A 16046-nucleotide genomic window follows, 5' to 3' on the forward strand; every position below is an offset into this window, starting at 1 on the left:
AAAAGAAGGGGGCTGAAACAGGGAGCCAGGTGATCTGGCTCAGTGGGTCCCACTCCCACAAAGACAAGCAATCTGAAAAGCTCTGCTTTTTGCTATGAGAGTTTCATAGCAAATGCAGCTGGACCTGGGATGGTCTAGCGCTGTTGGGGGAAGGGAGTCTGCCATTATTGAGGCAGTTCACCACTACTGTGGCAGTCTGCCATTACTGAGAGGCAGTTCTAACTATACCTCTATAAACAAAACTGCAAGGAAGTTCACACAGCAGCTGGGCAGAGCCTATGGCAGCTCAGCAATGCCTCTGCTAGCAGACAGTGACTAGGCTACCTCCTAGTTGGGCAGGGCATCTCTATAAATGGCAGCAGCACATCAGAAACTTATAAATAAAGTCCCACCTTCCCAGACAGAGTGCCTGGGGAAAAAAAGGCGGTTATGAGTTCCACTGCAGCAGACTTAAACATACCTGCCCAGCAGCTCTGAATGGAACAACGGAGCTCACAGCTCAGCACTTGAGCTCCTATAAGGGTCAGACTGTCTCCTCCAGCAGCTTCCTGATCCCCATATATCCAAAGAGACACTTCATAAAGTAGAGCTCAGTCTGACATCTGGCAGATATCCTTCTGGGACGAAGATAACAGAAGAAGAAACTGGCAGCAACCCTTACTGTTCTTCAGCCAATACAGGTGATCCCCAGGCAAGCAGGGTCTGGAGTGAACCTCTAGCAGTCCTACAGCAGAGGGGCCTGACTGTTAGAAGGAAAACTAAAAAAACCAGAAAGAAATAACTTCAGCATCAACAAAAAGGACATCCACTCAGAGACCCTGTCTGAAAGTCACCAACTACAAAGACCACAGGTAGATAAATCCAGAAAGATGGGAAGAAACCGGCGCAAAAAGGATGAACACCAAAAACCAGAATGCCTCCCCTCCTTCAAGGGTTCACAACTCCTCACCAGCAAGGGAACAAAGCTGGAAGGAGAATGAGTCTGACAAATTGACAGAAATAGGCTTTAGAAGGTGGGTAATAACAAACTTCTCTGAAATAAAAGAACATGTTCTAACCCAATGCAAAGAAACTAAGAACCTTGAAAAAAGGTTTGACAAAATACTAATGAGAATAAACAGCTTAGAGGAGAATATAAATTACCTGATGGAGCTGAAAAACACAAGAGAAATTCACAAAGCATATACAAGTTTCAATAGCTGAATTGACCAAGCAGAAGAAAGGATATCAGAGATTGAAGATCAACTCAATGAAATAAAACGAGAAGGCAAGATTAGAGAAAAGAGAATGAAAAGAAATGAACAAAGCCTCCAAGAAATATGGGATTATGTGAAAAGACCTAATCTACGTTTGATAGGTGTACCTGAATGTGAGGGGGAGAATGAATCCAAGTTGAAAACACTCTTCAGGATATTATCCAGGAGAACTTCCCCAACCTAGCAAGGCAGGCCAACATTTAAGTCCAGGAAATAAAGAGAACACCACAAAAATATTCCTCAAGAAGAGCAACCCTAAGGCACATAATCATTAGATTCACCAGGGTTGAAATGAAGGAAAAAATGCTAAGGGCTGACAGAGAGAAAGGTTGGGTTACACACAAAGAGAAGCACATCAGAATCACAGTGGATCTCTTGGCAGAAACCCTACAAGCAGAAGAGAGTGGTGGCCAATATTCAACACCCTTAAAGAAAAGAACTTTCAACCCAGAATTTCATATCCAGCCAAACTAAGCTTCATAAGTGAAGGAGAAATAAAATCCTTTATGAACAAGCAATTGCTGATGGATTTCATCACCACCAGGCCTGCCTTCCAAGATCTCCTGAGATAAGCACTAAACATGGAAAGGAAAAACCAGTACCAGTCACTCCAAAAATATACCAAATGGTAAAGACTATTGACACAGTGAATATAAATATCAACTAATGGGCAAAACAACCAGCTAGCAACAAAATGGCAGAATAAAATTCACACATAACAATATTAACCTTAAATTTAAACAGCCCAAATGCCCCAATCAAAAGACACAGACTGGCAAATTGGATAAAAAGTCAAAACCCATCGGTGTGCTGTATTCAGGAAACCCATCTCACATGCAAGGGCACATATAGGCTGAAAATAAAGGGATGGAGGAAGATTTACCAAGCAAATGGAGAGCAAAAAATGGCAGGAGTTGCAATCCTAGTCTCTGATAAAATAGACTTTAAACCAACAAAGATAAAAATAGCCAAAGAAGAGCATTACATAATGGTAAAAGGATCAATGCAACAAGAAGAGCTAACAATCCTAAATATATACACACCCAATATAGGCGTACCCAGATACATAAAGCAAGTTCTAAATGACCTACAACAAGACTTAGACTCCTGGACAATAATAGTGGGAGACTTTAACACTCCACTGTCAATATTAGACAGATCAACAAAACAGAAAATTAACAAGGATATCCAGATCTTGAATGCAGATCTGGACCAAGCAAACCTAACAGACATATACAGAACTCTCCACCCCAAATCCACAGAATATACATTCTTCTCAGCACCACATCACACCTACTCTAAAATTGACCACATAATTGGAAGTAAATCACTCCTCAGCAAATGCAAAAGAATGGAAATCATAACAAACCATCTCTCAGACCCCAGTGCAATCAAATTAGAACTCAGGATTATGAAACTAACTCAGAACTGCACAGCTTCATGGAAACTGAACAACTGGCTCTTGAATGCTGACTGGATAAATAATGAAATGAAAGCAGAAATAAAGCTGTTTTTCAAAACCAATGGGAATAAACACACAACATACCAGAATCTCTGGGACACATTTAAAGCAGTGTCTAGAGGAAAATTTATAGCAATAAATGCCCACATGAGAAGCAAAGAAAGATCTAAAATTGACATCCTATCATCAAAATGAAAAGAGCTAGAGGAGCAAGATCAAAAAAAACTCAAAGGCAAGCAGAAGACAAGAAATAATTAAGATCAGAGCAGAATAAAGGAGATAGAGACACAAAAAACCCTTCAAAATATCTGTAAATCCAGGACCTGGTTTTTTGAAAAGATCAACAAAATAGACAGACTGCTAGCCAGATTAATAAAAAACAAAAGCAAGAAGACTCAGTAGATGCAATAAAAAAAATGATAAAGGGTGTATCACCACCAATTCCACAGAAATACAAACTACCATCAAAGATTACTACAAACAACTCAATGCACACAAACCAGTAAACCTGGAAGAAATGGATATATTCCTGGACACTTGCACCCTCCCAAGCCTAAACCAGGAAGAAGTTGAAACCCTGAATAGGCAAATAACAAGGGCCAAAGTTGAGGCAGCAATTAATAGCCTACCAACCAAAAAGAGTCCAGGTCCAGATGGGTTCACAGCCAAATTCTACCAGACACACAAAGAGGAGCTGGTACCACTTCTTCTGAAACTATTTCAAACAATCCAAAAAGAGGTACTCCTTCCCACATTATTTTATGAGACCAACATCATCCTGATATCAAAACCTGGCAGAGACTCAACAAAAAAAGAAAACTTCAGGCCAATATCCATGATGAAGATAGATGTAAAAATCTTCAGTAAAATACTGGCAAACTGATTGCAACACCACATCAAAATGCTTATCCATCATGATCAAGTAGGCTTCATCCCTGGGATTCAAGGCTGGTTCAACATATGCAAGTCTATAAATGTAATCCACCACATAAACAGAACCAAAGACAAAAATCACATGATCATCTCAATAGATGCAGAGGCTTTTGACAAAATTCAACAGCGCTTTATGCTAAAAACTCCCAATAAACTAGGTATCGACGGAACATATCACAAAATAATAAAAGTTATTTACGACAAACTCACAGCCAATATCATACGGAATGGGCAAAAACTGGAAGCATTCCCCTTGAAATCTGGCACTAGACAAGGATGCCCTCTCTCACCACTCCTATTCAATATAGTACTGGAAGTTCTAGCCAGAGCAATCAGGCAAGAAAAAGAAATAAAGGGTATTCAATTAGGAAAGGAGAAAGTGTATATATACATTTGTGTATATATACATACATACATACATATATATATGTATACAGAAATTTAAAAAAAAGAGTGGAATAAAACTGACTCTGAGTCAGACAATCAATTACCTAATATGTCAGTTCTCCCTTCTAAATATTGGCAGAGAACAAGTTTATTTTATAAATTTATATCTATGTATAGAGACAGATGTGGGAAGAAAAAGAGAGATTTATTATAGGAATTGGATCATGCAATTTGGAGGCTGGGAAGTTCCGTGAACTGGTATCTGCAAGCTGGAGAAACAGGAGAGCTGGTGGTGTAACTTAGAACAGACCCAAAGGCCAGAGAACTAAGTGAGCAGATGGTATAACTCCCAGTGAGAGTCCAAGGGCCTGAGAATTGGGGGCAGGGATGTAGCAGGGAAAGCAGATGGGGAGGGAGCTGCTAGTTTAAGTCCTGAGGTCCAAAGGCCCCAGAAACAGGAGCTTCAATGACCAAAGTCAGGAGAAGATGGATGCTCAGCTCAAACAGAGGGGGTGAATTCACCCTTCTTCCTCCTTTTTGTTCAGTTGGGGCCCTCAACAGATTGGATGATGCCTACCTGCATTGGTGAGGGTGTATCTTCTTTATTCAGCCCATGGATTCAAACATTAATTTCTTTTGGAAACACCCTCATGGACACATCCAGAACTAATGTCTCACCAGTCATCTGGGCATCCCTTAGCCCAGTCAAAGTGAGACATAAAAACCATTACATGGGTGAAAATCAAAGACTCTTTATCAAGCAGCTTTCTGTGGAGGAGACAGAAAACAATCTGTTTTTCTTTGACATTGCGGAGGCTTCCATGACCCTTATTTTATTATATTGTAGTGGTTTTCGTCACTTCTCAGAATGGAAAATGATCCAGGGACAGTTTATCAAGTAATATCTATGTGCCAGAGAGTGCTGACCAGAGAAATGACAGAATTGTGCCCCTGAAAAGCTAAGTAAAACATTATTAAGGAGTTCTCGCGATACTGATGAGAGAGCTGCACTAGATTTAAGACGCTGATTCAGGACAAGTAAGCCCAGTACATAACAAAGACTTCTAAGAAAATCTCTGTATATTATACTGTAGTGAAGAGGGAATTGGATTGGAGAAAATTCAACACAGAATCGTAGTTGCATATGGATGGATGTATTCGTGAAAGCTCAGATATCCCAGGTATCCAGGTTTGCCCTTAAGCCACTACTAAATGATAGTAGTTATTCTTATTTCTTAATATCTTCAGAGAGAGTGTGTCCACATTGTTCCCATAAGGCTTACGCCCAGGCTATTTTCTAGTGTCTATCCTAAATCCCTCCTATTGAAAGTTAAGCCCACCCTTTCTTGGGGAATGGCTGTCTGATGTTTCTTTCAATATCATGAATGATTGAAAAGAACTTCTTATGAATCTGCACTCCCTGTCCATCTACATTCCATTCCAAATTCTACTGTTCTCAGCACCTCTGGTCATGAATGTTGTCATCCTGTTTTGTCCGTCTTGTATTTTTTCTACCCCCAGATAATTGCACTATTACTTTTAGCGTTTCCTTCCAACTGTATACACATACATTTCTTTGACTTATCGTCCCTTCTCCCATATTCCAATTTCTAAGGTTTCACATTCTCCCTTTTTGCATTTTTCATTCTTCAAATTTCTCTTCTCTTCTAAATTCTAAATTTTATTTCTTATCTCTGGACCAGAATAAACATGAACAATGGTCACCTCTCATATGTATGTACCATTGTACATACAAGGCAAGGGAGCCCACCGGTTTAAATTGTGCTTTGCTGTGCTCTGAGGGTTATAGCTACATTATTCAGTGTGTGAGAATTTGAGGGAAAAAAAATCATACCTCCAAGGTTTTGAATGCTTTTCCAGGCTGTAATTTCCAGGACCTGCATCTTTAGGGGTGTATTACTGCTATTGCTAGGAGGGAGGGAGCAGATAGAAAATGAATATACTCAAGGGCTCAGAGGCTATTACTGATGCTGGAGGCGGGTAGTCAGGCAACAGCAAGTAAATACAGCAGAACAGTGGGAGAAAGATATTTATCTTTTGAGCTAGGGGATGATTAGTCCCAGGGCTTCTGCATGGGGCAGTCTTACAGGTGATTTGTAGAATGTTCTAGTCATATAGCAATTGACTCTGAGCAGCTGCATCTTATAGACCTGAAAATAGCCCCAAAATGAGATTTCTGAGACCCCAGAGCTGCATACAGCAGAGCTGGTGACAGTAATGACACCTGGGCATTGGTGATATTGAACAGCTCTTTACAAGGCTCCATCATGCCCATTGTTGGTAAGAACTTTGTAACAATCCTGTGAAAGACAAGGGTAAATATCACTAAGACTCTGTTGTGCAGATGAAGAAACTGAGGCTGAAGAGCTTAAATAAATTGTCCAAAACCACATACTTAGTTTTAATGTTACCCCATGTTTCCCAGGGCACAACAGCTTCAGGGTAGAACTGGATCTTCATAACAGTTTCTGTATTTCTTTTACTGCTATTCACCAACTTTTGGAATTCCAGATCTCCTACAATTTCTCCATAATAATAATGTTAATAATTATAATTGCATTCAAAATTAGCTATTATTGTTTAAGCATTTACCACATGCTATTTAAACCTCGAATAAATCCTAACACCTCACAGTGTTATTGTTACCCTTACTTAAAATATTTTTTTAAAAGGTTCGGCCGGGCGCGGTGGCTCAAGCCTGTAATCCCAGCACTTTGGGAGGCCGAGGAGGGTGGATCATGAGGTCAACAGATCGAGACCATCCTGGTCAACAAGGTGAAACCCCGTCTCTACTAAAAATACAAAAAATTTTAGCTGGGCATGGTGGCGCGTGCCTGTAATCCCAGCTGCTCAGGAGGCTGAGGCAGGAGAATTGCCTGAATCCGGGAGATGGAGGTTGCGGTGAGCCGAGATCTCGCCATTGCACTCCAGCCTGGGTAACAAGAGCGAAACTCCATCTCAAAAAAAAAAAAAAGGGGGGGGGGTTCGGTGAAGTTTAATAATTTCCTGAGATAATACAGCTAGTGAGCAGCTGGTGTAAGATCATAACCACAGGATACACAGTTCCAGAGTCACATATTTGCATTAGGACATATTCAGGGACTCATTCAGGGAGTTCCCAGGGATGTCCCCATGTGCTTATAAGCACAGCTCTCCTGGTGACAACAGCCTTTCCTCCTCTCCAGGGTGGTAGCACACCGGGCTGCTCTGACTCTTGGCCTTGGGGGGTGTGAGTCTGGGGCTCTGTTCATGGTGGCTCTGGCTGCTTCATCTCTCTCCCCATTTCTATTCCCTGTTAGAGTGGCAGCAGCCACTTCAGTGAAGGAGGACCCAGTGTAAACTACTTCTCTATGAATCACAGCCTGGTGCTCTGGTTTCTTAAAGAGATGTCAGCAGTAAATACCTTTTTTACCTTTTTATGTGTCTCTACTTCCTAAGAACTTGGGCATGAACCCAGAGGGGCAGGGCAGAAGGGCATGCTCTTTGCTCTGTGCAAAATTGCTCTTCTCTTTCAACTGCTACTTCTCATCTTTACACAAATCATGCTGCCCCTCATCTCTTTCATTCCTAAGCACATTCTCTTACCTTTCCCTCAAAAAGCGTCCCGGGGCCATTCAGACATGCGCAAGAGGGACTGACCTCTCAGAATTAATATTTCCTTTGGACTCTTAAACTGGAAAACCCATTATCCCTGCTGTTACAGTCATTGCTTATGAGGCATGTCTTAGACCCTCTTCTAGTAAGTGGAGGATGTGAGGTTTTTTTGAGGCAGCACATCTTTGCATTTCCACACACAGCAGGGTGCTTGATATGTAGTTTATGATATGAATGAAAATATGAATGAGTGCATGTAGGTAAACAAGATTAAGTAGTGTTGTTCTGTTGATTTTAGAAAATCTAAGATCAACAGGAGCTACACTACTTAATCTTGTTTATTTTAATATTTCTATCAGAATATTAAAATAAACCTTGACTTGTACTCATTTGAAAATAACTTATGTTTTTATTAAAAAAGGATATTAAAATAAACCCAACTCATTTCTGCCACAGGGTATTTGTCCTTTCTATTTCTTTTCACCAAATACTCTTCTCTGAATTTTGCACAGCTTTTTCATTTCACTTAAATTCAATGTAACCTTCTTATAGAGGCTGTCTGTGATAGCTCCATTTAAGATATTATCTACTGAGGTTCTTTACTCCTTTACTCTGATCTGTGTTTATTAACAGAGCTATTGAATGTTTTCTTATGGTGGGTAAAATAAAGTTCCATGAATATCGAGATCCTTGCCTTATTTTGTGCTGTATCTCCAGGGCCTTGAATAGTCACTGACAGGTAGTTGTGATGGTGGCAGTGGCCCATCTGGAGCAGCTGCTGTGGGAATGCCAAAGGCAGTAGGGGGCGGTGTGGCTGGGGCTGCATGCTCCATGGAGCTGGCAGGTCCCAGGAACAGGCAGGAGCCCTGTCCCCTGCTGAGTTGATGGGGTGAGAGCCCTGTGATCCTGAGCCGTGGCTCCATATCCAGGGGTTCCTGCCCTCTAGGGATCCTGGGAAGCCCTCCATTTCCACAAACTCAGAAGTGCCTGCTCCTGCTCCCTGTTCTCTCCCTGCTCCTGGTGCCCGCTCCAATTTCAGAGCAATGTTGAAGCCAAGCCCAGGCATTGTTGCAACCAGCCCTCACCCTGCCTTGCTCCTCTCTGAAACTTTGGGCACCCATGAGCTCAGGGAGGAGGGCCAGGGGCTGGTGATGGCAGTTGGGCGCAGGCCTGTAGGTGGCCCTTGGGGCAAACAGCCTGGGAGCCATGGAGAACATGTTGATGGTGGCAGGAGGCAGACAGGTTTCTAGGCAGGAAGGGGTGGGTCCCTGGTGAAGCTTCATCTTCAAGCCAGAGAGGGCCTGCAGACTGGGGGCCAGGCTGCCAGCTCCAGGTGGGGCCTGTGACCCGGAGTGAGAACTTATGGTGCATTTTCCAGGCCTGCCCAATGCCACCCATGGACCAATCAATGTGCACTTCCTCCCTTCTGAGCCCATACAAATCCCAGACTCAGTCAGACTTGCATACTCATTGGGATGACCTGCCTGCAGAAAGGAGCTGCCCACTGCGGTCTCCTCTCTGTTGAGAGCTGGACACTCATCTGGACAACTTGTCTGCAGAAAGGAGCCACTCACTTCAGGTCTCCTGTGAGCTGTTCTGTCACTCAGTAAAGCTCCCTCTGCCTTGCTCACCCTCCAGTTTTCAGCATACCTAATTCTTCCTAAATGAGGGACAAGGACTTGGGACCCACTGAATGGCAATACTGTAACACAAACAGGGCTGAAACATGCTCCCCACTCACCACATTGCAGGTGATGAGGAGAGAAGAGCTATGACCTTTCTGGGAGCCTAGACCTTGGAGCTCCCCAAGCCAGGGCCATGACATGCTGTGACACACTTTTTGGGACTCTGCAGATCCTAGTGTTCTCTGAGCTTTCCAGCACCATTGAGTTCCCCTTGTCCCGACACTGGTGCCCACAGCAGAAGCTGCTTGCAGTATATCTTGGTCCAGCTGTAGCCTTACATGGAGCCAGCACCTGTGTTGGCACCTGGAGCTGCCCACCCCACTATAGTTGGTGCACCTGGCTGTACACAGTGGCCAGACCCCGCACTCACTTGCTCACACATCTCTCACTGCTCCGCAGCTGACTTGCCTTTGGCAAGTGTGGGATCTGGGCTAGTAGTGCAAACTGAGAGCACTTTTGGGCTGAGTGGGTTGAATGAACCCAGTGGGTGCAACCAAAACCCAAGCGGGTGACAGGAGGAGCTCAATAAATATGTACTGTGACAGGAGGAGCTCAATAAATATGCACTGAATCAGGAATTAAGCCAAGAAATGCTTCCTAAAAAGGGTGTGTGCCCACATACAGAGGCTTCCTTTTAGGGAAGGAAGATGCCACTTTTGTTAGATGCTACTTTAGGGAAGACATTCAAAGTTCAACAGTTTGGTGACATCTAAAATGTTGACTCCTCAAAAAAGTTAATTGTTTACGATCTCTTCTTGTTGCTCCTTGAAAATGTATATCTAGAGCTATAAAACTCTTAGTTCAGAGTCCATTACTTCCTAGTATTTACAGATGGACAGTCTCCTGACGAATGACAGCTTATATGAAAAACTGGTTTTATCTGCCAAAATTGAAAAATAAGTAGACTTTAGTGCAGTGTAGATTTTTAAAATACTTTTATACTAAAAAACAAATTATTTTGCTGACCTTAAAATATTTGATAAATGTTGGACCTTTGCTTCTGGTCATGATGGAGTAACAATGATTAGATTTACTCTCTTGCCTGAAATAAGTAAAAAAAAAGACAAAGTGTATGAAACAATGGTTCTTAGGATATTGGACATAAGATTAGGCACAATGGTGACCTTTGAGAGATGCCTTCAAGCAAGGCAAACCCTACAGTTGCCCCAACTTACTGTCTTGAGACAGTGTCTAGGCTGTGGGACAGGGAGAAGAAACCAGGACAGAGCTTGACAGTCTCCCTGAGTCTAGGGGTTGAACTGGAAGTCTAGGTAAGGTAGGTAGAGTGGTTAGAGTTCAAGGACAGAGTGCCAGAGAAAGAGAGATGTACAGGGAACTCCACTGTCCCCTCAAGCATTCAGCTAAGTACTGATCAGCTCATGCACATGTAAAACCCAATTGGGCACTGGGAAGAACCACTCAGAATGATTAGAGGGAGCAACCTCTCAGGCTCACATGGTACAGAGAATAGTGCCTGCTCCCACCAGCAGTGGTGGAAAATGTCATAATTCACAGGCTCTCCAGTGAAGTATTAAGAAGTATTTTCTCTGAGTAGCACAGAAAAATTAGTTGTATCCTAAATGCTGCTCTGGTCCTGCCTGACAAAGCCTGAAAGCAAGACTTGAAATTTCCAAAACTTAACCATGTCCCAGAGCAAGATAAATTTAAAATACAGCCTGCAATTAGGTAAAAAGAAAAAAAATCTGTCAGTGAAACTGACCCCAAATGACACAAATATTAGAATTACTAGACAAAGACATTAAAACAGCAATAACTATATGCTATCTGTTCAAGAAGCTAAAGGAAAGATTGAGCCTGTTAAGCAGAGATATGAAAGATATTTTTCAAAGACCCAAATTGAACTTCTGGAGATTAAAGCAACAATAAGAACAAAAGCCTACTAAATTCTTGTTGCAACACCAAAAACATGATCTATAAAAGCCCAAATTAAACTGGACTTCACTGAAACTAAGAACGGCTCCTCTTCAAAAATTCTTTTAGAGAGAGAATAAAAAGACAAGCCACAGATGGGAAGGAAATATTTGCAGATCACATATCTGATAAAGGGCATATATATAAGAATAATATAAAGAACTTTCAAAGCCTAATAATAAGAAAACAAACAACCCAATTTAAAAATGGGGAACATATTTGATAAATGTTTTACCAAAAAAGATATAAATGGGAAATAAGCACATACAAATATGCTTAACATCGTTTGTTGTTAGGAAAATACAAATTAAAACTACATTGAGATACCACTACAGACTTGTTAAAATATCTAAAATGAAAATGACCGACTCTCCACCATGTGTTGGTATAGATGTGGAGCAACTGGAACTCTCATATACTGCTGGAAGAAATGGAAAATGGTACAGTCATGTTGGCAAACAACTTCTAAAAATAATTTCTGAAAATGTTAAACATCTACCTACTGTCTGAACCAGTCATTCCTCTCTAAGGAATGAATCCAAGAGAAATGAGAACATATCTCCATATCAAGACTTATACATGAATGTTTTTAAGAACTTTATCTTTAATAGCCCCAAGCTGGAAACAATTATAATATATCCATCAACAGGTAAAAGAGTAAACAAATTATAGTATAGTCACATAATGGAATTCTATTCAGCAATGTGAAAAGAATGAACTATTGATATATACAGCAACATGGATAGATTTCAAAACAATCACGTTGATTGAAAGAAGCCAAACAAAAAGTGTAGATGGTGTATGATTCCATTCATGCAAAATTGTAGAAAATGAAAACTAATCTACAGTGACAGAAAGCAGATCAGTAGTTTCCCAGAGATTGTTTGTGGGGCGGAGATATGCAGGAGAAAGGCATTACAAAGGGGTATGAATAGTCCTTGGAGGTAAAAAGTATGGTCATTATAATTTTGGGGATGGTTTCAAAGGTATATACATATAGAAAACCTCCAATAACGTATACTTTATGTGTATGTATTATATTGTTCATTATGCTTCAATATAGCTCTTAAAAATATATAACAATTGGCCAGGCATGGTGACTCATGCCTGTAATCCCAGCACTTTGGGAGGCTGAGGTGGGTGGATCACCTGAGGTCAGGAGTTTGAGACCATCCTGGCCAACATGGTGAAACCCTGTCTCTACTAAAAACACAAAAATTAGCTGGGTGTGGTGGCACATGCCTTAGTCCCAGCTACTTGGGAGGCTGAGGCAGGAGAATCACTTGAACCTGGTAGGCAGAGGTTGCAGTGAGCTGAGATCGTGCCACTGCACTCCAGCTTGAGTGAGAGAGAGAATGTCTCTCTTTGTCTCAGAAAAAAAAAAATATATATAAATTTTTCATTAAAATCTTTTTAAAAAGAATTTCATTTATCTTGCATTTTTGAAAAGAGTAAATTGAACACAATTCAATACCTTCTGAGTGGCTCTGGTTCATCTTTGTGAATATGAATTATCATAAGACAACCTCAAAAATAAACTCAGATGAATGTAAGTGACTGAGTTTATACCTGGGATTTTGGTCTGCTCTTCAAGTTCTTCAGGCACCTCTCTGCTGTCAGTTTTCATAACCTCCTGCCACCAGCATATCCTCCTCTAATCTGAAACTCCATTTAAAGCCCCATTGGCTGAAGATGTACTGCCAAACCTTTCTACAGACTAAAGCTCACAGGCCACCTCAGCAGACAACCCCACCTCTTATTTCTGAATACTAAGAAGTTCTCACTTACTCAACATCGTTGGGCTAGCCCCAGCCTTCTCTCCCTCTTCATTTTCAAGATCAATCCCAGCCAGTGGGACATGTGTTGCCTTTCAAAGGCATGGCTAGTAAACGTTCTCTGTTCAGTAAATGAATGAATGAAAAAGAGATGAAAAAATTCTGTAACCTGACATATGCTATCTTCTTTTTGGTCCCTCTATCTTAGTTGCTGATCTTTCTATGCTGTTTTCTGGAAATGCTGCTCTGTGGGATCCTTCTGTGGTTCATGGTGACATGGACATTAGCGACCAGGGCTCTAAGGTGTTAATCACATTATGTTTTAAACATCTAAGTCCCAGAGGTAAAAGGAACAGCGTGATTGCTGTGGAAAATGTCGTAAACTTTGTTTTGTTGGTAGGTCTGTGTATATGGAGATTGGGATAGTTTTGTCCATCTATCTAGCTCTCTGTCTGAGAGCTAGATATTTTCACATTTCTTTTTCTCCTCTCTATCATCCTAAATGTTTTAAGTTATTTCTGGTGCCTCTTCTGTCAATAATTTTAAATGAAGTAAGTCTTTCTCTGCAGGTTTGTTGATGCCTTCTCATTGAACTTTCCTGGGAACAAGCATGTTAATGGCGTATTTAATATTGGTATAAGCCATTGATTTGGGTTTGTGATATTTGCTGGTACATTGTGTCCTGAGTAAAACATAAAAACACACTAAAATGTAACCTAAGAAATGGAATATTTAAATGGTCATGAATGAGAAAGCACAATCCAATGACTTTACGGAATGTGGAAATCTAAATCTGAGATTCATATTTGATTATAAGAAGTGTTATGTTTCAGAAAAATTCTTTTTAAGAACTAGTAAAGGATATAAATAATGACATCTAAAAAGTTTCTTACTTAAAATTGCTGTCAAAGGTATAGTATATACGATAGTAAAAGTCACTTACTGACATTTATCATTGAAATGTTGGTCTTTAGAAATGAATTGCTGTAATAAAAATAAATCTGGTATTGCTGCTGTTCTAATAAAACCATACTGAAATCATCATCCCTCTGAAGTTGATGACCTAATCAATCTTTTTTTTTTTCATAGTTGAAAATGGTTACTCTGCTATTGGATTAATTAAGAATCTGTGTTCAGAAATCTTTTTCTGTTTTTGAGACAGGGTCTTGCTCTGTCACCCAGTCTGGAGTGTAGTGGCACACTCACAGCTCACTACAGTCTCAATCTCCTGGGCTCAAGCAATCCTCCTGCCTTAGTTTCCCAAGTAGCTGGGACTACAGGCATGCACCACGACACCTGAGTAATTTTTGTGTTTTTTTACAGATGGGTTTCCACCATGTTGCCCAGGCTGGTCTTAAATTCCTGGGTTCAAGCGATCTGACTGCCTTGGCCTTCCACAGTGCTGGGATTACAGGAATGAGCCACTGTACCTGGCCTGGAAATCTTAACTTTGAAATAATAAAACAAAATTAAGGTTTTTTTTCTTGCTGTGGTAAATGGCAGCATTGGCCTTGATTCTTCAACCCTTGCCATGTCTATGTCCTTTGCTATGTGAATTTACTGTTCCCTTCACTCTGTGGGTGGAGGATATTTTCTCTGCCCTGTGATATTGTGTGGACTGAAGAGAATAGAGCAGAAGCAACAGTGTAACAGTTGTGAGTCTAATTCTTTTGTAATTCTGCTTCTCTTGTGCCTCTGCCATTGCCATGAAAGAACATGTCTCCTCTCAACTGCCCATAGGAGGAAGAAGGTGAGGGACCCAAGGAACAAAGCCATCCAAGCTGAGCCCAGGCTAGATCAGCTGGGTCCTGGCCCACACAGCAATGTGCAAGGTAAATAAATGCCTATTGTGGTATGCCACTGAGACTTTATGGTTATCTGTTACACAGCATTATCATAGCAATATCTAACAATACTCTACGGATAAAGAGAATTGCAATGATAGCACCAAAAATAGTTATACACTGTGTTTTCTGAACATTTGTAGCAAAATGACATATATAGTGTTTTGCTTCTGTGTTAAGAGTCTAGGTTAAAAATAATTGTGGCAGCAATTCTCAGAAACAGACATTAATCAATCCATGATAACATTAAATTAAATAAGTAATATGAAAAGTATAAAATTTTGGGTTGTGATTGCCTTACCTATTCATCTTTTTTTTTTTTTAATTTTTTATTGGATTTTAGGTTTTGGGGTACATGAGCAGAGCATGCAAGACAGTTGCGTAGGTACACACATGGCAGTGTGCTTTGCTTTTCTTCTCCCCTTCACCCACCTTTGGCATTTCTCCCCAGGCTATCCCTCCCCACATCCCCCTCCCACTGGCCCTCCCCTTTTCCCCCCAATAGACCCCAGTGTTTAGTACTCCCCTTTCTGTGTCCATGTGTTCTTATTTTTCATCACCCACCTATGAGTGAGGATATGCGGTGTTTCATTTTCTGTTCTTGTGTCAGTTTGCTGAGGATGATGTTTTCCAGATTCATCCATGTCCCTACAAACGACACAAACTCATCATTTCTGATTGCTGCATAATATTCCATGGTGTATATGTGCCACATTTTTCCAATCCAGTCTATTATCAATGGGCATTTGGGTTGATTCCAGGTCTTTGCTATTGTAAACAGTGCTGCAATGAACATTCGTGTACATGTGTCCTTATAGTAGAACGATTTATAGTCTTTTGGATATATACCCAGTAATGGGATTGCTGGGTCAAATGGAATTTCTATTTCTAAGGCCTTGAGGAATCGCCACACCGTCTTCCACAATGGTTGAACTAATTTACACTCCCACCAACAGTGTAAAAGTGTTCCTTTTTCTCCACATCCTCTCCAGCATCTGTTGTCTCCAGATTTTTTAATGATCGCCATTCTAACTGGTGTGAGATGGTATCTCAATGTGGTTTTGATTTGCATCTCTCTGATGACCAGTGACGATGAGCATTTTTTCATATGATTGTTGGCCTCATATATGTCTTCTTTCGTAAAGTATCTGTTCATA

General features: G+C 40.9%; 1 protein-coding gene across 8 annotated transcripts in view; it reads left to right on the forward strand.

The window, feature by feature from the left end:
* Positions 1-16046, forward strand: part of LOC144581587 (uncharacterized) — an 81542-nt gene that overhangs the window by 58852 nt on the left and 6644 nt on the right. For 4 of the 8 annotated variants that reach the window (XR_013532607.1, XM_078365896.1, XM_078365898.1 and 1 more), the window contains one exon: positions 14759-14877. Coding sequence is in view for 5 of the 8 variants with exons in the window: in XM_078365896.1 (XP_078222022.1) it covers positions 14759-14877 (119 nt within the window). In the remaining 3 variants the exon portion in view is untranslated. The remainder of the gene's footprint in view (positions 1-14758; positions 14878-16046) is intronic. The other 4 variants (XR_013532608.1, XR_013532609.1, XM_078365901.1 and 1 more) reach the window with 1 other exon arrangement.

This window comes from Callithrix jacchus, chromosome 2 (genome assembly GCF_049354715.1).
Source record: "Callithrix jacchus isolate 240 chromosome 2, calJac240_pri, whole genome shotgun sequence".
Classification (NCBI taxonomy): domain Eukaryota; kingdom Metazoa; phylum Chordata; class Mammalia; order Primates; family Cebidae; genus Callithrix; species Callithrix jacchus.